Source organism: Silurus aristotelis (genome assembly GCF_946808225.1).
Source record: "Silurus aristotelis genome assembly, chromosome: 2".
Lineage (NCBI taxonomy): Eukaryota > Metazoa > Chordata > Actinopteri > Siluriformes > Siluridae > Silurus > Silurus aristotelis.
Window position 1 is genome coordinate 25,991,902 of NC_139575.1, and position 27,034 is coordinate 26,018,935.

At 36.6% G+C, this 27,034-nt stretch overlaps 1 protein-coding gene across 3 annotated transcripts in view; it reads right to left on the minus strand.

The window, feature by feature from the left end:
- Positions 1 to 27,034, minus strand: part of sema3fa (sema domain, immunoglobulin domain (Ig), short basic domain, secreted, (semaphorin) 3Fa) — an 83,567-nt gene that overhangs the window by 4,322 nt on the left and 52,211 nt on the right. For 2 of the 3 annotated variants that reach the window (XM_083532665.1, XM_083532666.1), the window contains exons 3-15: positions 15,809 to 15,969; positions 14,845 to 14,907; positions 14,236 to 14,355; positions 12,444 to 12,533; positions 10,851 to 10,944; positions 10,524 to 10,643; positions 10,026 to 10,165; positions 8,874 to 8,988; positions 4,483 to 4,552; positions 3,600 to 3,744; positions 2,310 to 2,532; positions 200 to 288; positions 69 to 110 (exon numbers count right to left, since the gene is read on the minus strand). In XM_083532665.1, the coding sequence (XP_083388791.1) occupies positions 69 to 110; positions 200 to 288; positions 2,310 to 2,532; positions 3,600 to 3,744; positions 4,483 to 4,552; positions 8,874 to 8,988; positions 10,026 to 10,165; positions 10,524 to 10,643; positions 10,851 to 10,944; positions 12,444 to 12,533; positions 14,236 to 14,355; positions 14,845 to 14,907; positions 15,809 to 15,969 (1,472 nt within the window). The remainder of the gene's footprint in view (positions 1 to 68; positions 111 to 199; positions 289 to 2,309; positions 2,533 to 3,599; positions 3,745 to 4,482; positions 4,553 to 8,873; positions 8,989 to 10,025; positions 10,166 to 10,523; positions 10,644 to 10,850; positions 10,945 to 12,443; positions 12,534 to 14,235; positions 14,356 to 14,844; positions 14,908 to 15,808; positions 15,970 to 27,034) is intronic. The other variant, XM_083532667.1, reaches the window with a different exon arrangement.

A 27,034-nucleotide genomic window follows, 5' to 3' on the forward strand; every position in this document is an offset into this window, starting at 1 on the left:
AAGAGATTAAGAGTTCATCTACAGGAATGATCTGATATCACAGTCTTAACAAGAAAGTTTGTACTTACTCGTTTTGGAGAAATCTTCATTGTGGTTATTGGTGTTGGAACCTACAGTATGATGTAATAAAGTTATCATCTTGTCTGTGATCTCTAAAATAAGGTAGGTATAAAGTAAAAAAATGAAGTTGATTACTCACCCTAAAGACCTCCACTTCCTCCAGAACTAGTTCCTCAGTCTGTAGATCATCTCGAGGTAGAACAATGACCTTCTGCACTGTCCCTTTGTCTGCGGTGGAACGAAACAACACTCATCATATAACGACATAGTGGCTTTTAGACTGTAAAACTTTTAGATGATGAGTTCAAATATTAACAATGTCATAAGTAATTGGCTCTGTACATGTATTTTGCACAATGACAACAAAAGTTTTTTGTAATCGAATATAATAATAGTATATTAATAATAATAGTGGTGGTAACCTGATGCCATATGCAAGTGCAAAAATCATTTAACACAGTGCACATTTACAGTGCATCCGGAAATTATTCACAGCGCTTCACTTTTTCCACAAATTTTGTTGTTTCAGCCTTATTCCAAAATGAATTAAATTCATTATTTTTCTCAAAATCCTATAAACAATACCCCATAACGATAATGTGAAAGAAGTTTGTTTAAAATCTTTGCAAATATTAAAAATAAACCTTTTTTTTTTTTTTTTTTTTTTTACATATTTTTGGTTGTACAGAACCTCTAGAGTTCTATCAGGTTGGATGGGGAGTGTTGGTGCACACTGATTTTCAGATCTCTCCAGAGATGCTCAATCGGGTTCAAGTCTGGGCTCTGGCTGGGCCACTCATGGACACCATGCTTTATTGTAGGGATGGTATTGGCCAGGTGATGAGCGGTGCCTGGTTTGCTTCAGACATGACACCTGGCATTCAGGCCATGACGTTCAATCTTTGATTCTCATGGTCTCATTCAGGTGCCTTTTAGCAAACTCCAGGCAGGCTGTCATGTGCCTTTTACTTAGGAGTGGCTTTCGTCTGGCCATGTTACCATACAGGCCTGATTGGTAGATTGCTGCAGAGATGGTTGTTCTTCTGGTGATTTTTTTTTCTTAATAAATTTGCAAAGATTTCAAACAATCTTCTTTCACGTTGTCATTATGGGGTATTGTTTATAGAATTTTTAAGGAAAATGAATTTAATCCATTTTGGAATGAGGCTGTAACATAACAAAATGTGGAAAAAGTGAAGCGCTGTGAATACGCACTGTATAGATTAAACATAACCTGGTACGAACTTAAAATGTGAAACAAAGGTGAGCATTAGCATGGACAGACAATAACTAAAGAAAGTCAAACAAGAGACAAGAGTCTATATCTAAGTCATACTGGAAGTGTAATCTTATGGCATGACAATATTGTTTCATTTTTCATTACAATACAAGATTAAAAAAAAATTTTTTTTTAAGGTTTAGATACAGTCAGTGACTCATTCTTACAATTGTCCAATCATGTGGCGGCAGCACACTGCATAACATCAAATTCAGAATGGGGGAAAAGTGGGATCTTAGTGACTTTGACCATGACATGGTTGTTTGTGCTAGAGGATGTCCTGATATTCTTGTACACAATAGTCTCTAGAGTTTGCACAAAACTGTCAGGAAAAACAAATTACATCCTGTGGGTAACTGTTCTATAAGTAGGAATGTCTTGTCGATGAGAGAAGATTTCCTAGTTTGAGTCTGTGCTACTTGTATTCAAACTGTCCAACATTTAAGCATAAAAAAGGAATATAATTTAAGGATAAAAAATAAAGTAGATAAATAAAATGTATAAACTAAAGAAAATATTAGTTTATTATTCCTAGTCTTAGCTGACAGGAGTGGGACCTGATTTGGACTTGCCAGGACGTTTGACATGCTGTGCATTCTAAGATGCTCTTCTGCTCAGCATGGTTGTAAAGAGAGCTTAGTTGAGTCACTGTAGACTTCCTGTCAGCTCAAACTAGTCTGGCTATATTCCTCTGACCTTTCGCATCAAAATCTAAATTCCCAGGAGATCGGCAGTTTCTAAAATACTCAATGCAGCCCGTCTGGCACCAACCAAACATGCTACATTTAAATTAATTGAGATTGCATTTGACCCCATTCTGATGTTTCATGTAAACCTGTTTTTGCATGGCTTTATGTGTTGTGCAGCTGACACATGATTGGCTGATTTGGCAACTCCATAAATGAGGAGTTTTATAGCTTCTTCTAAAAAAGTGCTAGTATTTACTGACAATAGACAACATTTCTCTCACCTGTTCCTAAGAACAGCACCTCGTAACTCCCATCTGCTGCTGCAACTTGGTCCACAGTGATAGTGGTGAACTCGTAATCAACGTTGGTGCGCATCACCAGGGGGCGCTTGTGCACCGGATACACAGCGTTGTACATGGTGGGGTGGTTCCGCATAAAGTTGATAACCTCGTCTGGGTAATCTTTAGTGGATTTCATGTTGGGAGTGAATGTCCCTCCTGGGCACTGAGTTGAGAACACAAACACTTAGTGGATTGTATACTATATTGTGCTTATATTTGTGGCCTTCTTTTACATTTACATAAATCAGAACAAATATAGTAGATATATTAGCAAATGTGCAGGGAAACTGCATTCTTGAAGCAGACAAATATGCTTCAAATTATGTAGAGTACAAAAAACGTTATCGAAAAACCAAAGAAAAAGATCAAAAATAATGGTTAATATAATAAAAATGTAGAATATCTGTGGAATTGCACATTAAATGTGCATATGCTTCTACTGCTAAGATATAACGCAATAAAAGTTACTCAAATTTTCATTTGTCACAAGTGAGTTCAGGCTAGAATCACATAAATGCTGTTTAAACCCAGACCTGTGGTAGAGAGGTAGCAAAGCCTAACAAGACTCATTTAGTCTCAAACAGCCTGGCTTGATCTCTCATGAGAATACATGTCTCTCACTGAGACAGTCCTATAAAAACTTGGTAGTAAATTGTGTTGAGACTGCGAGCAAATAACACTACACCCACAGGCTTTCTCTCTCAAATCCGCCTGCGTACTACCATATGCTTGTAGATGGTAGGACAAGTCACCATTTCCAATCAGTGCTCCTACTTTTGCCTTAATGATGCATTCAGAGATACGCTTCTCCCCCCCTATGTTCCCAGGCTGCTTTTAATAAGCCAAAATTTCTCACGGACATCTCCAGAAATGTATTCTCACATTAAAGATCATGTGTGGCCCTGCAAATTTAAACAGCTGTCAACATAAAAAGGTCGCTGTCAATTTATCGAGATAAATATAATTTCCTAATTCTTATTATACAATGCTCAGGGACAGATGATGAAGGATGTGTAAACGAAATAGACAACAAATAGAGGGAAAAAGAACTCCATGACAAACGTGGGAAAAAACAAGGGCAACTTTTGAGAAAAGGACTAGGAATTTTATTTTCCCTACAATAGTTGGCAAGCTCTTACACTAAACTGGAAAGCTGTATTAAAACACATAATAGGGTTTGTTGGACTGTCTCTGTGTGTTGAATTGTGAGAGAAATAAAGAGACGCTTACCGTGCCAGGCCGAGGGTAGGGGATTTTCCCCTGGTAGGCTATCCACTGGTAGTTTGGACCTTCCTTGTGGGCAAAGGGGCCATTGAAGACCATACGTACATCAGCCATGGAATACACACATATGGCTGAACCCTTAAACACTGATCTGGAGAGGAAAGTGTTAAAACTCATTATAAATCATTCTGAGCTATTAAAGTTTTATGTATATTCCTCACTCATACCCGTTCTTTCGTGATCTTATTCACACAAATATATAAAGGTACACATTATCATTATGGAACAGAGAGAAAGAGAAAGAGAGAGAGAGAGAGAGAGAGAGAGAGAGAGAGAGAGAGAGAGAACAAAGCGAGCTGTGAAAGCACTTCTGCCCTGCAGCAGAAAGACAACACATTTTTCATTACCATGTAGCAGTGTGCATTTGGCTTTACAAAGCTTAGACAAAGCCTGGAGGCATCATTGATTTAATCTAAAATGGAAAGACTTGCAAATAAACTCTCCAACGCTGATCCCTGTTATTCGGTGTATATTTATATAGTTCGTATTTGAACCTTGCTAAAACTGCCTACTGTTCCCATTAGAGGCCTCTGTGCGCTGTGCTGAAATCCAACATCATTCATTACACTGATTGCTCTGATATAACATACAAGGAACAATATTCTGTTCCTCTTGTTGACAGGTTAACCATTTCCTTATAAAACTGCTTCTATTGTTTGAAGTCTGCCAAATCATATTAGATTGGAAACATTTGCGGTAAATCTGCAGTCGTGGCAGCTGGGATATGAAGAATAAGCACAGCTCACATTCTCCTGCCAATCTGATAATTCTGATCACCCAGTGGCATTATAACAAGCAACGACTGTATTCTACATACACCGATACTTACCCAGACACTGAAAAGACTCCATAGATGACAGGATTCTTGGTATCTTGAGTCTTCTGAATAAACACATCCCCTGCAAAAGTGCACAGGCTTAGTATAAGGTGTTGTGCGATCAGATATGGATCAATACTGCCAAATGTGTCTACAGAGGAAAGATCTGAAAACCACATGTGAAATTGAATAAAGCACTATAAAGTTCTCATAAAGTTCATATATTCTCCCTCCAACTCTCCTGCACACATAGAAGCAGTAAATTAGGCCCAGAAGGCTATAGACAGTGCCCTGAGCCAAAATGAAAAAGAGGTTAATATGACAAGAGGGAGAAGAACACACTGCTGGACATGCTTGAGTACTATAGGATTGTAAAATGCCAGAGAAAAAGAGAAGGAAAGAGTCTTAGAAAAAAGAGAAAGACATATGAAGGGAGGGGATAAGTAGGTAACATACAGGTCTAAGATCAACCAAGAATCTCAAATGCAGTAACTTTACTAAAGACCTATTTTTTTTATTTACTTTATTGATCTTTTTGTGGTCAGATCACTATTATGCTATTTATGTAACTTATGTAATGAATTATAATGTGTTGTAAATTTTATCTAGATAATGTGTTGAAGGCACACTGTACCAGACAATCCACATTTATTCGCTTCTAAAGGAAGGGCTATATACTGGGCAAATGTACAAATACGAAAATGAAGAGTCAGAAGATTGAGACATTCCATCAAGCACAGATGACAGACAAGGTAGGAGATTACCACATATAGACTGTCATGGATAATCAGATACAAATTAATCATAAACACATTGAACGCTCTCGGCTCATGATATGATGCGGCACTCTTGCTAACGCATCCTAGAAAAGGCAAACAGCCATAAAATCCTGGCTGGCCCTGAGACGACTTGGTAAAACACGAGGTCAAACGGACTTTTCAGGAGTGAATTCCTTCCACACAACCACAGAATTAGAATAAACACCAGCAAGGAGAAAAGCCAGAGGCCATGATGAGGGAGGAGGAAAAGAAAAGTCTGTATGGAATGTGATAACTGAAATGAACCGGGCCCGGAGCAACCACTTCACCATTTTGTAGAGCCTGCAGAAGTGATAAAAAAAATCCATGCTTCACACATTTGGATTCAATTGTGGCTAAAGAGAGGAAGACTGGTTGTTTCTGCTGAATTTATTGCCCACTTCTGTTTCACCCTGTCAATCATACGCTGGGCAAGACTCCCTTACCTTCTGGCAAGCCTGGCTAAGTAATGCATTCACAGATTCACACAGTCATATACACATTCACAGGAAACAGCACATACAAATGGCATCCACACTTAAAGACACTTGTGTAAAGAAGGCCCATGCTTTTTCATGTCCATGCCCAGCTTTCCAAAGTGTATTTTAATATTTTGGGTTTACTTTTTTAAATGAATGTGGATTACTCAAGGGATTTCTTTCTGACATTGGAAACCCATTTGGCCTGTTATTTGACTTCCAGTACTTAACTTGAAAGAAAAAGAAGCACTTCATCATGAGAAAAAAAAAAACAGAAATGACTGTTTCCAAATAGTAAACTCTGGAGAGCTATTGCAGTCAATCCAGCTAGAACGTTTTACAGAAATGAACTGTAACTGAGCTTTTCTCTCAGGCTTTAATTCTCTGGAGAACCATAAATTCACACCAACTTCACACACACACACACACACACACACACACAAAAAAAGAAATAACATTATATATTAATTTATACGAAGAAATAAATATAAAAGAGCCTAATTTAAAACCTGCAACACAACACAATTACTTAAGTGGTCTTCTCTCTCTCTCTCTCTCTCTCTCTCTCTCTCTCTCTCTCTCTCTCTACATACATATATATATATATATATATATATATATATATATATATATATATATATATATATATATATATATATATATATATATATATGACATTTTTGCCCATTCCTCCTTGTAAAACAGCTCGAGCTCAGTGAGGTTGGATGGAGAGCATTTGTGAACAGCAGTTATCAGTTCTTTCCACAGATTCTCCTTTGGATTCAGGTCTGGACTTTGACTTGGCCATTCTAACACCTGGATATGTTTATTTGTGAACCATTCCATTGTAGATTTTGCTTTATGGTTTTGATCATTGTCTTGTAGGAGGACAAAACTCCGTCCCAGTCTCAGGTCTTTTGCAGACTCCATCAGGTTTTCTTCCAGAATGGTCCTGAATTTGGCTCCATCTATCTTCCCATCAATTTTAACCATCTTCCCTGTCCCTGCTGAAGAAAAGCAGGCCCAAACCATGATGCTGCCACCACCATGTTTGACAGTGGGGATGGTGTGTTCAGGGTGATGAGCTGTGTTGCTTTTACGCCAAACATAACGTTTTGCATTGTGGCCAGAAAGTTTGATTTTGGTTTGGTCTGACCAGAGCACCTTCTTTCACATGTTTGGTGTGTCTCCCAGGTGGCTTGTGGCAAACTTTAAACGACACTTTTTATTGATATCTTTAAGTAATGGCTTTCTTCTTGCCACTCTTCCATAAAGGCCAGATTTGTGCAGTATACGACTGATTGTTGTCCTATGGACAGAGTCTCCCACCTCAGCTGTAGATCTCTGCAGTTCATCCAGAGTGATCATGGGCCTCTTGGCTGCATCTCTGATCAGTCTTCTCCTTGTATGAGCTGAAAGTTTAGAGGGACGGCCAGGTCTTGGTAGATTTGCAGTGGTCTGATACTCCTTCCATTTCAATATTATCGCTTGCACAGTGCTCCTTGGGATGTTTAAAGCTTGGGAAATCTTTTTGTATCCAAATCCGTCTTTAAACTTCTCCACAACAGTATCTCGGACCTGCCTGGTGTGTTCCTTGTTCTTCATGATGCTCTCCGCGCTTTAAACGGACCTCTGAGACTATCACAGTGCAGGTGCATTTATACGGAGACTTGATTACACACAGGTGGATTCTATTTATCATCATTAGTCATTTTGGTCAACATTGGATCATTCAGAGATCCTCACTGAACTTCTGGAGAGAGTTTGCTGCACTGAAAGTAAAGGGGCTGAATAATTTTGCACGCCCAATTTTTCAGTTTTTTATTTGTTAAAAAAGTTTGAAATTTCCGATAAATTTCGTTCCACTTCATGATTGTGTCCCACTTGTTGTTGATTCTTCACAAAAAATTACAGTTTCATATCTTTATGTTTGAAGCCTGAAATGTGGCAAAAGTTCGCAAAGTTCAAGGGGGCCGAATACTTTCACAAGGCACTGTATATATATATAAAATCATTTTAAAACATTTTTTTTTACTGATGCGCTTTATATAAAAAAGACGATGATGACTATCATGACAATGAATGTGAAAATGACTAATAAAACAAGCCCAGAGAAGAATAGACTAATAATCAATTTTTTATTTAAGCATAAATGGTATGCTAATCAACTGTAGGAGTTTTGTTGCTATATTCCAAATGTGATTGCTATGAACCAATTTTTTCCAGCTGTTATTTTTTGCATCTGCAATAATGGAGCAGCCTCGCAGGGGGAGTGTGACTCAAGGTCTGCTGCCACAGGAACATATTTTTAAATCCACTTCAGCCCTACCAAAACATGTTAATTGTTGGCTGAGGCACTTTTTATTATTATTATTTTTTTTTACAAATGCAAAATCTGCAGTTTTCATGTCTTAAATCTATTCCAGACAGCATCCAGACAAGTCTTTTAACACAAAAATATTGGTATGAAAAATCAAAGTGAAAACTAATCATATAGCATGATAAACAAGTCAATATGTTTAAATGGATGACATAGCAACACATCTACTACATTTAATTAATTTCTTGTAAGCCCACCCTTTAAAAATGGGTTTTTGGGTGGGTTTATCTAGATCAGGGGTCACCAACCTTTTTGAAACTGAAAGCTACTTCTTGGGTACCGAGTAATGTGAAGGGCTACCAGTTTGATACACACTTCTAAAATAACAGATTTGCTCTATTTACCTTAAATTGTATGTTATTATTAATAATTAATGAAATTCTTCTATATCTAGTAATCTATATTTTAATATTGCCATTTTCAAATTCACACCAATGCAAGTGAGATTTAAAAAAGAATAGCAACCAAAAACATTTTTTATGCTCACTAGTAACTGGCGCTATGGTGAGCTATTTTAAGAAAAGGCCCGCAGGCGACTCATGTGGTCCTTGCAGGTGTCATGTTGGTGACCCCTGATCTAGATTGTGTATCTTATAAGCAACTTTTTATTTTTTAATGTTTATTGAAATGTGGGGTTTATATCCTATTAAATCGAGAATCTGATATGAATAAAAACATAAAAGCCAAGAGCAATTGATCAAAGCAAACCAATCACTTTGAAATGAAAAATAAAAAATACACACTTACGGAGCTCGTCGAAGTGCGTCTCAATGCCGTCCGCTCCCGTAACGGAGCAGATTAGTCGAGCTTTCAGGAAAGTGCTCCACTTGTTTACCAAACAACAGTGACCTCCATCATCATTCTGTAAAGGCACAAGGTAACATTCATAAGCTATTGGTAAAAATATTTGACATCTGTGTAGAATCTTAAAATGTAGTTTTTTACTATTTGCAATTCAATTATATAATATATCTGTGTTTTCGGTCTCAGATAATGCCCTCCTGCATAATTCACAGAACCGACAACTGCGTTTAGTTACACAGACGTGTCTGATATAAAGACATTGAAGTTGTGCTTTTGGTGTTATGCTTCAAATCGCGCACAAAAAATCTGGGATTTATTTTTAATTTCATTAAAACTAAAACCTTGTTCTTTTTTAACTCCTTCACACAAAAGGTGAGATTTTCTCAAGCCTAAACCCTTTACTGGTGGCCACAGATTTTTGGACTCCACTGAACTGTATATGCATGTGAAATGTTATAATAGCTTTTTATATCTAAATACTTCCCTAAAAAACAATGGATTTGCAATCATTTTGTCTATTTATAAAATCTGGGTCAAAGACTCCATAGAGTAATCTGACCCAGGCTCCATAAACGAAGATCAACCAGACATTTGTGTTTCGACTAATCTTAAAAACAAGACAAAGGGTTTAATATAGGATTCTCTCACACTCAGTGTAGTATATGTGTGGGTTGCATGGGCGGGGTGGGGTATGGTTGTAAACATTGCCTCTGAGCACTGCTTAGACCCATCTGCTATGGATGGCTGCCAACTCCAATAATGAGACATGGCAATGCCCAGTGACCAGCAGCCAACAACTACCCACACGTTACAAACATTCAAGCGGGAAAGAATGGATTTGTGGAAATAAGAATAAGATTCATTATTACAATATAGCTGATAAACATGACCATGGATAACTATCACTTCAGGACTCATTATACAGAGGTGAATTACTTTGGATATGAGTTGCTCATTCAGGATATGAATAGTTACATTTGTGGGGGGTCCATGAATATCTGCTTATTGCAGAAAAAGTGCCTATTATGCAGAATGTGCCTGTTCGTATACAGCGAGCAATGTATGTATAAGTATGTGTAGGTATGTGTAGCTCACCAAACAGATCCTGCCAATTCTGGATTGAGTCATGGGGGTTTGGCCCATCTCTGAAGCCTTCTCGCGAAAGAAAAAGTACAATTTGTCGTCATTCTTCTCCGCACTGTCTGGTATGAGCTGTGCATGAACAAATGTGGGATCTAAGAGAAATGGATATGGAGAAAATTACAAGAAAGAACAGGTTTCATTTATAGTAACACCATATAATATTTGATTTTAGATAACCAATTTTATAAAAGAAAAAAATTACTTTTTATTGAATTACCTGTAGAAGGACAACAAAAATGTCACAACCAGAACTATATAGACTATGTCTATCTTGTATATCATTTTCACTAAACACAGAGACAAATACTGCTATATTCCTGATCACATAATATATTGCCAAAATAAAATGTGTTCTGGTTATGAAAAGAGATCATGCCAAACATATAATGATCAGGGCAATAGTAGGTCCAATCAACCTTTGGTATGTGTTTCAGCGAGCTATGTGCATACCATTGAGCCAGCGTGAGTTGTACTGGTCAGTCCTCATGGCTGTGTGTTTCCCTAGCGTACGGAAAATGGCAGAGTCGGTTCCCATAAAATCGATGTACACTCCAGCGTAGAGCTGGCCATCTGTCCAAAGACACAAAGGGACCAACAAAAAAAAGAGGAGGCGGAAAGGGATGCACAAGCATTAAAGACGTTCTAACTACATCCCACAGGGAATGAATGAATTAACAGGCTCATTTGTGTGAGTTGAGCTACAGTATATGAGTAAACAGCTTTATTTCTGGATAATGAAAAAAATGTAATGGGCAGATATGTTCCTAAGGTCCTTACTGATCAGAGCAGACACACTGTTCAATTTGGGGTCGAATGGGCATTTTCCCTTTCCAGAATCCACTTTACCCGGCTCCAGACGAAAGATGTATTCCTGGAATATGTGGAAAACATGCAGAGTCCACATTAATGAGTCTGCAGTGTACATTAGAAAAAAACATTATTGATTGCCTTAGCGTCCTAAAGCTTTCCTGGTTTTCACACTGTCAGCAGGTCAAAACCTATAACATAATGATTTATGTCAAAAGTGTAACTTCTCACTGAATTTTTGCTGCCACAGGAATTTTTGGATTCTAATGGACAGGGTGAAAAACAAAAGCATCAATAGTTCAGAGTTTCTTGTGTTGCATATAGCCACGATGCATGCATTACTCAATCACTACAAAATACTTTCATATTGGGCATAATGGGCAGGATACAATTCACTAACCACAATCAGTTGCACAATTGTTATGATTCCTCACCAGCAGATAAAAGGATTAGTTTACATATGGATCTGTCACAAGCCAGACACAGACAAGCTTATCCATTTAAAAACCCAGTTTTTAAAGCAATTTCCCATGCTTCTTGAATTAATAATGGTCATTCAAGCAAACCAAAAATATTTTGTACGAAGGCAAAATGCATGTCAAAAATGTTCTATTCAAAACTGTTACATTTTCAGTAGACAACATTTGTTTGGACTATACATACATCGTTTCATCAAACTAATAAGCACAAGAAGCACTTTCATTTTTCTGTTAAACTTTTTTTTGAATGTGTATATGAAAAGATGAGCAGGTTTCCCACCTGCCACAACATCCTGGTTTTAGCACGAGATCTTGGTGAAGTCAAAACAAAATTTTGTCTATCGAAGTGCAATCTAACAGGCTCTGCCTTTGAAGTACACTCCCCATGAGGTAAATAAAGATTTATCTGTACGTTGCACGATTCAAACAGCTGTCAGAATGGAAGTTCCAGTAAAATAAGATTAGAATCTGTTGTGAATGCGATGCATGTACGACAGTTAGATAAACGCAGATTTCAGTGTGAATCTCCAGTTCGACAGGTACCATGCATGAAATTCATGTCTCGACAAATCATCCATTATGTTGCACTCTTGAATAAGGGGAACATGCCCCCGTTTGGGATTTGCTCAGCTCTGACACTTTACAAGCAGGCTTTTAATTTAACACTTAACCTAGATAAATTTTTTGGCTGACTCATCTCTTTGCTGTTGTAATAACCTACAATCAGTGGGTGTCGGGAGGGTTTGCTTTTTATACACTGTCTCTAACGCCACTGTTTGGGCATGTGTAGGCAAATCTGACAGGATGAGGCATCCAAAATCAGCATTTTTTACCCCCTTGTTTATGTATGTTTCCCACTGACACATTTAACAGCAGCCAAGAACAGCTGCTACACTGTGTACACTCATCCCCTTCTCTCCCACCACACCAAACTAACACGGATGCCACATGGCTGATAAAATTAGAAACAAAAATTTGCTTTTAAACTGATCCTAAGATGTAGATTAAAAAAGGAAAACAAAAAACCTTTAAAAAGATCTTGATAATATATTTTTTCCACTTGAGCAGGTATATTGTGTCCCACCTTGGGTGCATAAGGCTCAGGCGAGGCACTGGGTTCAGCTGCACGACTTGTTCGGCCTCCTGCTCGAAGATTCTGATTCTGGAGCAAAGCCTATGAGACAGGCAATGTTAGTGTGTTAAGCTTTCACTTCACACTGTAGCTTCTTGTCTAAGAGTGACAGGGCAGCATAGTTAGTTAAAATAAAAAGACATGGTGTCATGCTGACTAATTTCATGCTTTGTCAAACTTTAGAATTTTACTGTTACACTGTAAGATGCACAGCATGCAGACATGTTTGTCACGGTCTGGGAAAATCCACTACACGTGGCCAAACACAATAAATGAAAATCTCCCAGTATAGTTTGTTTTTGTGTGTAAAACATTATATAAAATCTCTCTCTTGAGATTTCTTCAAGAAATCCACATGTTTCATGTTTCATATTTTACTAAAAAGATTTTATTTCATTTTTATTCTTGCCCAGGCAAATTCCTTAATCCAAAACATTTAATTGGGTAAGAAGCCAGTTTAACAGATGTGGTGGCAAACTAAATAAATCTGCTAAAACCTTAGCATCTAGGTGTGATTTCCACACAAAGTAAATGACATGATTCGATCAGGACACTGGCTAGGTCTGTGGCACCTTACCAATTGACTGAGGAAATTTTTATTTAAGTTCAAAAGATGAATATGAGTTAATAGATCAGCATTTCAGCTTTCCTTTACTGATACGTACATTTAGATGTGAGAAACAAATTCCAAATTTAAAAACTATTGATTGAAAGCTAATAAAAAAAGAGTGATAGAAAAACTAACAAAAAAAGACATCTGTGGGGAGAAAGGAAGGATCTGCTTATGATCCAAAACACACACAATTTGAGCATTGTAAAGCATTATGTCATGGCTAAGGCTTGCATGCCTACTTCTGGATTGGGCTCACTAATCTTTACTGATGTTGTAACTCATGGTGGAAGTGGCAGAATGAATACAGAAATATCCTGTCTGCCAATTGAAACTGAAATGCAACAGAAAATCTAATTGAGAGGTACTTCATCATGCAGCAGGACAATGATTTTTTTTACAAGAATTTGTAAACAACTAAAAGAAGTTGCAGTACAAGTGACTTCAGCAAGAAGACAGCTTGATGCAATTATTGCAAGCTAAATACAGTATATGCAACCATTTATTAAACTTATTTTAGGTAAGTGTTACTTGTTCATGTGTAATTAAGCAGGTGTTACATGTTATTTCTAAATATATTTATACAATTATATCCATTTGCTGCAGCATATGATCGTATTTCAAACTATTCTATTATTCCATTTTTATTTCTTAACATTCCTCATTATAGGTTAATGATTTGCAACATGAAATATATTTGCAAAACAAAATCAACAAAATATCAAAGAAGTATACTTCAAATAAAGAAAGATGGCGCTGTCATTTCACTGGCTCACCTTTAATAATTACGTGAAATAACCAAAAATACCAATATGATGTAGAAACGGGTGTAACCCCATATTTGGCTGAACAGATTCATTTCAAGAGTATGGACTTAAGTTTTAGAAAAATATTGAGACTAATCCTGCAGTAGAAGACATTCTCAGCAGACATTCTCCAATGAAAATGTTTTTTTTACTATAAATTCTGCCACAGTCCAATGTGGTTCAGTAGTGTTGAGTCAGAAACGGTTAGCTTGATCCAGGATCTGGGGTGAGAGTGCATTCCTTTATTATACTCTGTGACTAAAAAAGAAAGTTTTGACCTCATGACCCCAGAGGTTACAGCAGGTCATCTGTGGGGCAGATGCATTACCTGTGATTTTTGACCCCTGTCCACGTAAGTGCAAATGGGGTTGTAGGCTCCTGTTCCACATACATACAGGTGAGTCCGGTTCCATGGTTCAATCAACCGGATGAAGTTTCCACACTCGCCCTAAAAGCAACATAAACACACAACTATGATCAATTATTTCACTTAATGGGTGTTTCTATCCAAATGTAACAAAGGTTCTGTTGGCAACAAATTCTGTTACACAAACATTCTTAGTAGTAACAAGTGGTTTAATTAAAACAAACCTTTGGTTTGTGTACACAATATTTCATTTTATTTCCATTAAGGTTTTCAAAAACTTCACTATTGACACCTTATGTTTTGCTGTAATATCTGACTATGAAAGAAAACCTACATTTGGAACCTGATGCACATTTGTATTACTGATATGTTTTATGTTTTCTCATGAAATGTTCAAAGCTCCCTTTGGACCGGCCTTATGTTTAACTCCATGTGGTCTTAGAACTTTTGCCACAATAATAATTCACGTCCCTTTCAGTTCTGCTTTTATGTGCAAAGAGTGTACAAGGTAATAAAAAAAATTATAAAAACATGAGCATCAACGACTTCAACACACAAGTGGATACTTACGTTGATGTCCTTCCCTGACAGAACACACTCGTTCTTCCTCAGAGGAGCCACAGGCCAATGGATCTAAAAAAACAGGGGGGGAAAAATGAATGCTGAAAGCTATTACAATAAAACATTGTATTAATGAAGATTTTATTGCAGTCATGCATACAGGGTAAGCTCACAATGATGGGAATTGCATTTAACCATCCAAATAATAAAACTTTCCACAGGGTTTCCTGGCCTGCTTTGGTCTTAAGTGACGGAAACAGGGTTAAGTTCTGAAGTAAAATGACAAACTAGCATCCTTCTAATGACAGAGATGTTTTACTAATGTACTTAATTTTACATACAGTTAAATACATACATTTGTAACTATCAAGCTAAAGCTTGGGTACCAGGGCTGCACTTTAGATAGTGTAAGTCAATACACAATATTGAAAATAAATGAAAAAGAACGAGTGAATTTTTCTTATTATGATCTTCAGGAAATTTGGATTAACCTGCTCGTGTGTGAAATCTATAAAATATTCTACAGAGATTAATGTGTTCAGGTAACAGGTCTGAGAAAATGTTAATGTTTAATGTTAAGACCAAAGTTGTCGTTTCATAACCTATAATTGGATGATGCATGTAAAAAGATGTTTTGAACATGAGCTCTTAGATTGATTTAAATGGATCAACAGAAACTAGAGATAAAGCCAGGTGAAGCTTTCACAAATCGTTTTTGTTTTGAACAAATCCGTGTATGTGTGCAATGTAAGGATATTGTTAGACTATAGGCATTTATTATGCTATGAGCATCCAACATAAGCTGATTAAAATTTATCATGATAATAACTATTCTGTTTTAGTGAATGATTCACATATTAGTGCCAAATTAATACTTTAGAAGTATTGAATTAAACGTATACTTGTGTCTGTTTTTGGTTAAATACTTTAGTGTTCAGAGTTCAAGATAGAATATGAGTATGTTCCTGCTTACTATAAGAGGCTCCTTGTTGATGTCATTTAGGTCCAGGGAGAGGATGTAGTCTTTGCTTCCCACATACATGCGGTCATGATCCTCGTCCATGCGCAGAACCCTGTAGTCAGTAGAGTTGAGCAAGAAGGCAAAGTGATGTGCCGTGCCTGTAGACTTCAGCTCTGCAACAGGAGAGGGGAAAAAAGCAAACACTGGCATTTAGAAGTGGTTTGACAGAAACTAGGAATAAAGCCAGTTGAAGCCTTTGGAGAGCCTTTTGTTATGAATAAATCGGTGTACTTGTGCAGTGAATGGATGTTAATGAACAATATGCATCTATGACTCTACAAACATCCATCATCATCTAAGAAATGGCTGTTTACTGATAAATGATCACGCTAATGGCTATTCTGTTTCATTTCTTTATGCCATTAAAAAAAAAAAAAAAACCTGTGCCAAGTACAAACCTCAGAAGTTCTCCTCTGAATAAGAGCAGCTGAATAATTGGACCCCAGCAATAAAACTGTTTATCTGAAACTGCCTATTCCTTGACTATTTTCCAGTCCACACACTACTGGCAGCTGCAATTCCCTCAGGACCAACAACAATGCCAAAATCCTGTGTTATTATTATTATAACACTGTAATTGCAATGCGGCTTTCTCAGTGGCTTTGGGTCATCACTGGGGAGCCATGAAAAAAAAGCACAAAACACTAAATGCTGTAGCCACGAGTAGTGAGAACAATAGTAATCTGGTAGGATGTGAGAGCAAATTGTCCTTGGGTTTTCGATGTAAAAAATGAAATACAGCACTGAGACTTTTCTGAAAGATTCTATGAATTTCAGACAATAGCTAATCATTTGGGTGACTTGAGAACCTCCCAATGGAATGCAATCCTTTTATAAAATCATGATTAAGAAATTAGACAGCAAAATATAAAAAAATCTCAGAGCATCATAAAATAAATGTATTTAATGGTGTAGCAAAAACAATTATTGTAAAGATTGTTCATATTAGAGTACAGATCATTATGACTATAAACACTTTATGGTGTTGTGAGAGTGTACAAAGTGAGGCACTGTTAGAACACAGGCAATTCAAATTAGTTGTTGAGTCAAAACACAGGAAAAACTTTTCTATCTTGATAGCTAATCAGATTCCTTTTTATCACAAATGTAGTTTTGCTTGGATATAATTAGTAAATGTGTGAAAGGTTTTAATTATGCAATCAGGTGACATACAGCAATTTTACAAAACTGGATAGGACCTTTAGCCCTAGTCATTTATATAATTATCCAATCAACCAAAAAACCAACCAACCAACCAACCAACCAACCAACCAACCAACCAACCAACCAACCAACCAATCAATCAACCAATCAATTAATTAACCAATCAATCAATTAATTGGTCAATTAATTGGCCAGTTAATTTGTCAATTAATCAATTAGCAATTTTAAGTGCCAATTAGAAATGTATTAAGTTGCAGATCGAGAGTTTCAGCTAATGAAGAAACTGAAAACTTCCGAATGTGGCATGGTTTGAGAGGGAGGGAAAAAGTAGCATATCTAGTGAATAGCAGGGAGAAGTGTTTTGTTGATGAGACAAGCCATATGAGGGATTCCCGGACTACTTTAAGCTGACAGCATGGCTATGAAAACTCAAAACAATAACTCTTTACAACTGTGGTAAACGGAAAGAAAATCCAAAAAAACCAACAAACTGCTAAACAGTGTTTTTAGTGAATTGTTGGCCTTCTGGAAAGTATATTCATTTACTGTATATGTACTCAATACTTGGTAGGGGCTCCTTTTGCTTTAATTACTGCCTCAATTCGGCGTGGCATGGAGGTGATCAGTCTGTGGCACTGCTGAGGTGGTATGGAAGCCCAGGTTTCTTTGACAGTGGCCTTCAGCTCATTTGCATTTTTTGGTCTCTTGTTTTTCATTTTCCTCTTCACAATAACCCATAGATTCTCTATGGGGTTCAGGTCTGGTGAGTTTGCTGGCCAGTCAAGCACACCAACCCAATGGTCATTTAACCAAATTTTGGTGCTTTTGGCAGTGTGGGCAGGTGCCAAATCCTGCTGGAAGATTAAATCAGCATCTCCATAAAGCTGGTCCGCAAAGGGGAGCATGAAGTGCTCTAAAACTTCCTGGTAGACGGCTGTGCTGACCTTTGACTTGATCAAACACAATGGACCAACACCAGCAGATGACATGACTCCCCAAACCACCACTGACTGTGCAAACTTAACACTGGACCTCAAGCAACTTGGATTCTGTGCCTCTCCTCTCTTCCTCCAGACTCTGGAACCTTGATTTCCAAATGAAATGCAAAATTTTCTTTCCTTTCATTGAAAAGAGGACTTTGGCCCACTGAGCAACAGTCCAGTTCTTTTTGTCCTTTGCCCAGGTAAGACATCTCTGACGTTGTCTCTGGTTCAGGAGTGGCTTGACATAAGGAATGCATCAGCTGTAGCCCATGGATACGTCTGTGCGTGGTGGCTCTTGAAGCACTGACTCCAGCTGCAGTCCACTCTTTGTGAATCCCCACCAAATTCTTGAATAGGCTTCATTTCCCCTTCTTCTACCACATTTTTTCCTTCCATTCAAATTTCCATTAATGTGCTTGGTTACAGCACTTTGTGAACAGCAGCTTCTTTAGTGATGACCTTTTGTGTCTTACACTCCATGTGCAGGGTGTCAATTATTATCTTCTGGACAACTGTCAAGTCAGCAGTCTTCCCCATGATTGTGTAGCCTGAATCAGACTGAGACACCATTTAAAGTCTCAGTAAACCTTTGCAGGTGTTTGAATTTAATTAGCTGATTAGAGTACGACACCACGGGTTTCCTATATTGAACTTTTTCACAATATTCAAATTGTCTGAGATACTGAATTTTGGGTTTTCATTAGCTGTAAGCCATAATCATCACATTTAAAAGAAATAAACACCTGAAATATATCAGTCTGTGAGTGATGAATCTATATAATATACACGTTTTACTTTTTGTATTGAATTAAAAAAATAAATCAACTTTTTAATGATATTCTAATTTATTGAGATGCACCTGAAGTACATAAGTTATGTAAGTACATAACACTACAGGTTGTAGTGTGATGGTTGTAATACAGTCTCCTTCACTGGCTGTGCACAAATAGATTTGCCAGTGCTTTACAGGCTGTAGAACACCAAGAGTCAGTTTCGGACTGCAACTCATTTGTAACCGCAACAGTTTGAAGCAGGAAGATGGTGTGCAAAAAGAATGGAATGCTCCGGCTCATGTTTTTGTGTAACCAAACATCTAACACCTTGTCCTGGGTTGATAATGCGAACCTGATAAGGCGAAGTGAGAGCAAATTAGAGAAGATTTAGCTGCTGTATGGCACATATTTTCAATTCTTGGAAAGAATCCTGGCAATTCATATTAGAGACTGACTGTACATTCAGGTTCAAGGCTAGACAGGCTCAACTGATCTAATCCAGATACTAAAAAGGAATAACAAGCCAAGAATAATTATACCTAAATGCAACCATTCTTTTTGCCTTTTGGCACTTTATGTTTGGTTTCAGGAACTGGTACAATAAAACAAATTCATAGTCATTAATGTTATTCCACATTATTATTTCTTTTGTAACTATTATGCTTTAAATAAATATACATTTTATACAACATTTTTATGATTCATTATTGAATTCCACATCATTTAATATGGAGAAAATGTGATTGCTCTGGTTTGTTACAGTGCCAGTCAAAAGTTGGAAAACAGATAGTCTTTTATGGTTTTTGACAAATACATGCATGTCTCTTTTGTGTATATGCTACAAACTAGGCAAATTAAGAGTATGAAGATTTACTTTTTTTCTCCAAATATTCAGTTGTTTTCATTAGTTCGAAAATTCTTTATGCCCTGTTGATCCAGTTCACCCCAGAACAGTTAAGTAGGATTTTAGGTCTGGTGATTGGGCAGGCCATTCAACGATTAGATAACACTCCATCCAGCTGTTTGCTCGGTAAGTTTTGCTGACATATGCTTTGTGTTATTATCTTATTGTTTGGTGAAATTGGTTTCAATTAGACACAATCCAGACAATGTTTGTGTATGGAATGGTAGCCATGTTGGTGCCTGTCATCTCCAACCTTCCCTGCTATAAAACAATTCCAAACCATTAGCCTCCACCTCCATGTTTGACTTGGCACTGTTTGGGTGTGAGTAACATCTTTGCCTCTCAACTCCATCTTACATAAGACCTTCTTTTAAAGCTAAAAATTGTTTTAATTTGGACTCACCTGTCCACAAAACCTTTTTCCTTTTATTCACTGTCCAATACTTATAGAAACATGTATGTGTCTTAAAAACAAAAGAAAATTGGTGTTTCCAAACTTTTGTGCTGTATGTTATGTTAATTATGACAACAATACTGTTCCAACATACATAAACACCTTCAAGCTGTCAAACTTGAAAAAAATAACAATAATGAATTAAAATATGTCAAAAAAAGAGCAACACTAAATATATGTGTAAAAAAAAAAAAAAAAAAAAGAAAAAAAAAAGAAAAGAAAAAAGAATAATTATGTTTCAGGCTTTTTTCATAGTATTATTAATTATTGATTAATTTGTTAATTTGGTTATTTGTGTTCTTTTGGTAGAAAGTGCTCTTTAACAGACTTACTGTAATGGACTGTAATCTAATTCTAATCAATAAACTGTAATAGACTGTAATCTAATCAAATACTTCCACTAAATTCCATAATCAAATAACAAATACAAAACAAGTGCTTAAATATTACTACTAATTAATAAATTTATATTATTACTACTTTCTCAAAACTACTGTTGCATAATACTAATAATACATAATAACTCAGTGGTTAAGGTGCTGGGTTACTGATCAGAAGGTCAGTTTAATCCCTGGTATCGTCAAGCTGCCACTCTTGGGCCTTTGAGCAAGGCCTTTAATAGTCTGTGCTCCAGGGGCACCGTATCATCTCTGATGCAAAAAAGAAATTTAGTTGTAATGTATATGTGACAAATAAAGGCTACTCTAGCTCAGTTCACTGTCTTATTTCTATGAGCATATAATTCACCACCAGACAAAAACACATCTCACCTGTGCAAACATAACTCCACAGTTATCTAATTAGCTTTCTTTACTGTCAAATTTTGGCTGAAATAGTTGGAATAAAGCATACATATATAGTTCCCTTTTAATTCTGAATGTGTAAAAGAGATTCATGTATGGACATGTGGGAAAATGCTGTATAGTTTTTTCTGTACACTATATAGCTGGCTTCAATCTAAACAAAATGTGTATCGCAGGAATGAAATACATAGAACAAACAGCAACTGTGGTACTCCCTCGCCTAGGGGGGAATGTGGGGTGGTAAACTATCTGTGTTTCCATCAGTCTGTAATGTTTCATGCATTGCCATGTTAAGACATGGCTATTGGTGGTTTCTACTCATAGATACAGCACACTGCCAACCCACCACAGAGTACCTCCAGTTCCTCTCCCATATAGGCAATATTTCTCCAACTACATTTGAAATCCTCAAACTAAACAAAAAAATTCCCTCAGCTTGGAAAGTAATTTATAATATCTGAAGCAACATGAAATAAGTCTGCTTGAGGCAATGCTTGAAGTACATAAAGACATTACTCAAGAGTCAAGGATTGACACATGTCTGTTATTCAAGTATATACTGCATCAATTGTATATATCTGTATGTACTAATCTGTATGTTAAATGTGTTTTAGTCTGGCTGTCTGGTTAATTCTTGGTCTCTCATAGGTAAGAACATCATAAGGCTTCTCCAAAACCAGGTCAACAAATGAGCAGTGTCTGCCCTTTCATGCTATATAGCACCTAAACTACTAAATAACTAGAATAATGACACCGTAGAAGGTATCTAGGCCTATAAATAAACAAAACACCTAAAATATATGTAATCACTTTTAATTCTATATTTACAATTTATATACAGTATTTTCCATTTCAAAGTTATATACAAATCAAGATATATTATTACTTGTGTGTTTACGGCTTAGACTGATAACCACTACTGTATCTCTGAGTTTTCTGTCTGATGCTGAAATGTTTATCATCAATCAGATTTAGTTGTTCAGTGATCCTCCAATCGTTATACTGAGATACAGTAATCTGGGTGAGTCAACAGAGTGTGAACTGTACACAATAAACAGTAAGGTATTTTTCTATACAAAATTCATGAATATTACATTTATAAATTATGTTTCAGAATATTAGTGAGTTTATAGATGCATGGATTTCTTGGTTCTGAGAATATAGAACTGTATGGAAAGTGTATTGTGATACCTAACTTTTCCAGCCATATATGGTTCTTGACAAAGCTGTCTTACACAAACTGAAGGCACACAATTGTATTGAATGTTTTTGGATGCCATATCATCACATTTTCCCTTCACTTGAACTAGGAGACACAAACCTGTTCCAGCATGACAATACCCTTGTGCACAAAGCCAGCTCCATGAAGATATGGTTTCTATGGGTTGAAGTGCAGGATCTTGGGTGGCCTGTTATACAGCACTAAGCCCTACCGAACACCTTTGGGGTAAACAGGTAAATCTTGTGGAATATCTTCTCAGAAGAGTGATGGTTATTTAAAAAAATGTGTACTGGGATATGCAAAAACCAAATACAAATCTTGTAGTTAGGTGTCCCCAAACTTTTGTCAATAAAGGATTGTATAATTATTTATTTAGATTTGGGAATTGTGTGTATTATTCTGGGAAATGTGTATCCAATAGACAAAAAAGACTTTACTTAGCAAACCTTCTCTATATATGTTAAGGAATTCTCTTAAATGAAGGCTGAGCAGAAAACAAAAGAGAAAAGGGCTGTAGTGCTGGGAGACATAGAATGTATTATATTCTAAACCAGCATATCGCAGCACTACCAGATGACAGGATCTTTACACGTGGAGTCATATAAAGTGCAGCAGCAGACACAAAACCTTCTTTTACCTGTGCGGGCATTTCAAGAGCATAGTTGAAATTCCTCCCGCTCATATTTCAGCATTCCAATTAAAAACAAGAACAGATTAAGCTTGTTCCAACAGGACCAATGCCACGAGTGTGTCATTATCAGTGCTAATAAATGCAATGCAATGATTGAATATGTGGATGGGTAAAGGCAAAAATTTCAATTACTCCTTGGGCTGAACAAAACTAAAAATTGCTATTCAAGCCACTATTTTGTGGCCATGTTAGATTTTTGGAATATGTAGCAAACACAAGTTTGCAGCAATAGCTTAAACATGTAGTAGAATACACATAAATAACACGATCAGTTCAGTTGAATGCCAAAAGATGCCAATACTTATAGATGAATTACTCTGTGGAATGGGCTATTCAACCTGAATTTACTCACTTTCTGTAAATTTAAATCAAATTTTATAATGAAATAGTGCTAAAAAGGGTATTTATTATAGGCAGTGTACCAGAAATTTAATTATCTTCAAATCTATGAAGGTCTTTGACTTAGGCCAAAAGGAAATACTTTTTTTGACAGAGAAGTCTGATAAAGGCTAGGACATTTGGAGGACATCGGAGCATCAGCAACACACTCACACACACATAGCCATCATTGCCCATAATCACCAGAAGAGCAGATCTTATCTCTAGCATTCCACGAGCTGTCACTCCTCTATGTATGATTGAAAGAGAAGTAAAGGGAGAGGAAGAAGGAGAAAATAAGGTTAGGGAGGATTTTTTGTTTGTGTATTTGTGTGTGTGTGTGTGTGTGTGTGTGTGTGTGTGTGTGTGTGTGTGTGTGTGTGTGTGTGTGTGTGTGTTAGCACATATTACACACCTGTTCGCTGATCTTCCAAATAAAGTATATGAGACATCGATTTTACTGGCATTCATCGACAAAGGATTAGCGCATCATCTTTATCGCTCCTAGATTTCTCCACATTGCAGAAGGGACTGACTAGAGCTTAGAATTTTAATCTAACAAGTCAGATAAAAATTACTTTTTCTCCCTCCCTCCTCCCTTTCATATCATTATGGTCATACAGTATATTTCAAATTGTAATGTTTTCTGCAACTGAAAACTATCATATGCAATAGAAAATGTATCAGATTTTATCCCTGCTAAACCAACAGCCCAAAGGATTCAAATAATTAAATACATTGAAGAGCAGCGAATCATAATACATTAAATATTGGTAGTGTGATGAAAGAAAAAAGAAAAAAAAAAGAAAGAAAAGAAAGAAAAGAAAAGAAAAGAAAAGAAAAGAAAAGAAAAGAGAGAAGTGTGTGAACAGGTGCCCTGACATCTGTCTGTCCTGAGGGAGACAGAGAAAGCCACTGTTTGCTTTGGATCATGACTTGCACACACACACACACACACACACACACACACACACACACACACACGCACGCACGCACGCACGCACGCACGCACGCATACAAGTGCACGCACACACACACACACACACACACACACACACACACACACACACACACACACACACACACACACACTGTCTTAAGCAAATCCATGATCACACATTACTCTAACCTATCTGATTCTTTATAATAGCTTTTAGCTCCAACAACAGCCCCAGGAGCAGATAAAACAGCACTAATTAGCTATAACTCCGCTTGGCATTATGACCCACAGTGGTCTGCAGTTCCTCCTGCACCATGAAGAAGCTTATTGAAAATGTCAAGTTATGTTATCACAAGATCAGGTCCAATAATAAGCTAGAGTGACGTGTATTTATTTTTCATTAAAGCTTTATATGGTATCATTTTTATCCAGCCTTTAAGAGTTACAGCTCCTGCCATTGGCCTTTAGAGTTTGACATTTTCTTTTCAATATGGCCAAGAATAACATCTTAATTTCTCTCTTCATATCGTTTCAAGAGTCAAATAAATCACGTGTGGAAAACAGATGGATGGGTGAAGCTTGATTCACCAGTGGTTAAAGAATACTATGGGTGTACTGTATATGTGTGTGTGCTATTAATTTTATTAAAAATTAATAAAGGCTAAGATTTTCTTATATATATATATATATATATATATATATATATATATATATATATATATATATATATATATATATATATATATATATATATATATATATACACATTACAGCAAAGTGAAATTCTTTCTTCAAATTCACCAGCAAAGGTAGGAAGCTGGGGTCAGACATGATATAGCACCCCTGGAGCACCGAGGTTTAAAGGCCTTGCTCAAGGGCATAAGAGTTGCAGATTGGTAGGGCTTAGTAAACTAGGCATGACTTGTATGTTAAGGAGCCAACATAACCCAACTGTATAAACCCAAGCTGCAATAAATCAGGATAGGTATAACCACACAGTCGTTTTGATAAGGTTGATCCGATGTACCCCAGATTTTTATGATGTAACTAGTCAGGAATTTCCCATGCCGCTTTTACTTTAAACGTCCTTTAAAACAAAATCCTTGAAATCCTTTTAACGGATTATTGTATTATCTATTAAATGTATCTCATTTACAGTATCCTGTTTGTGTACATTTAGCAATATACAGTACAAGAAATGGAAATAAACAGCTCATTGTAGAAAGTGCTGGCCAGGTCCCCTGGTGGTCTAGTGGCTGGCCCAATGGTTAAAGGCTCTAGATAATGAATGAAAATGTACAGCCTAAAGATCCATGATGGTACTGTAAAGGGTTGAACTCAAGAACCACAAAGGTGGTTTTGGAGTGTAATTAATATATACAGTCTGCTAAAATAGCTCAGGGCCACAATTGCCACAAACAATTTTACATTCAATTGCCTGGATAGGCTTCTTTTTGAGTCTAGTTCCTCTCAAGGTTTTTTCCTTATAACATATCAGGAAGTTTTTCCCTGCCACTGTCACCACTGGTTTGCTCTTTAGGGATAAACTTATAAAAACTAATTAATGATGCTAAATGCATATTTACAATCTAATGAATTCTGTAAAGCTGCTTTGGTACAATACCTATTGTTAAATGTACTATAAAAATAAAACAAAATTTTATTGAATTGAATGTTATGTTGATATGGTGAATGTTGTTCAAGGGCTTAATGTAGGGCCCATAACCCTATCAGATCCAAGGGTATCTGTATATATGTACTGTAATGTATACATTTCAAATAAATGCATCTATTCTATAATGTACAATCTTCTCACAAAAAGCTACATAATGTAATATTTGGGAATTAAACCCTCTCTGGTAGAATCTATCACAGTTTGCTTTTGTAATGTGTAACTTTTTGCAGTCTTCCCTCAATGCAAATTTAATTCTCTAGTGTTCACTGTGTCACACATTAACGTTGAAGTAATATTGCAGTCCAGGATTTGTTGTAATTTGAGTTCAGATTACTCAGTCGCTCCAGACTGAATTAAAAGTACAAACAGACTTACCAACATCGATTAGTTTCCTAGCTTAGCAAGTAAAATATATACACATTATAGGAAAATTTGTTGACCCTCATTTATTATTGTCAAACTTTCCATCAAATTAGGGAATAAATAAATAAATGTTCAGCAAATATAAAATCTTTTTTTTTCTATTATAGTATCAAACTTGTTTACTCTCTCACTCTTGTTTGCTTAAATTACTCTCGCTCTTTCTCTTATTTTCTCTGTTGATTTGTTTAATGACTTGGCAGGCAGCATGTTGTACTTGTACTAATCCTTATTACATGATTGTCAGCTCATAGACATTATATTATATTATAATGTGTAGTTCATTTTTTTTACATCCTACTTGCTTTCCTGTCCACCTTATATTAACACCGCATCAGTACAGATTACATTTCAGATTTCAAATTCTACTTTCTGTTATCATTCACTGACATGCAGATAATTAACATCTCTGACCTGCTTGTACTTTTTCTAATCAGGCTCATTCTCCCTCGTTTCCTCCCCTATGTCATAGCAGCATGGCTGTTATTAAAAGGAATCCTTAAGGGTTATCATTCTTGGCTGAGGCCTCTCTTTTTCTCCACCCAGTTCTGCATACCAGACCACAGATTACAGGTATTGCCACGTTCTTTCTTTTGTAACTTTGTCTCATCTCGTCCATCATCTTGCTTCTTTCACAGGAAAAGTGGAAGATAGCAGTACGAGAGTATGGCTTAAATTAGTATGAAGGTGGTGGGGATAAGAATTTTCCTTTGCTGTTCTACATTATGGCAACTGTATATCTTTAAAACCAAACCTATGCTGCCCTAGAGA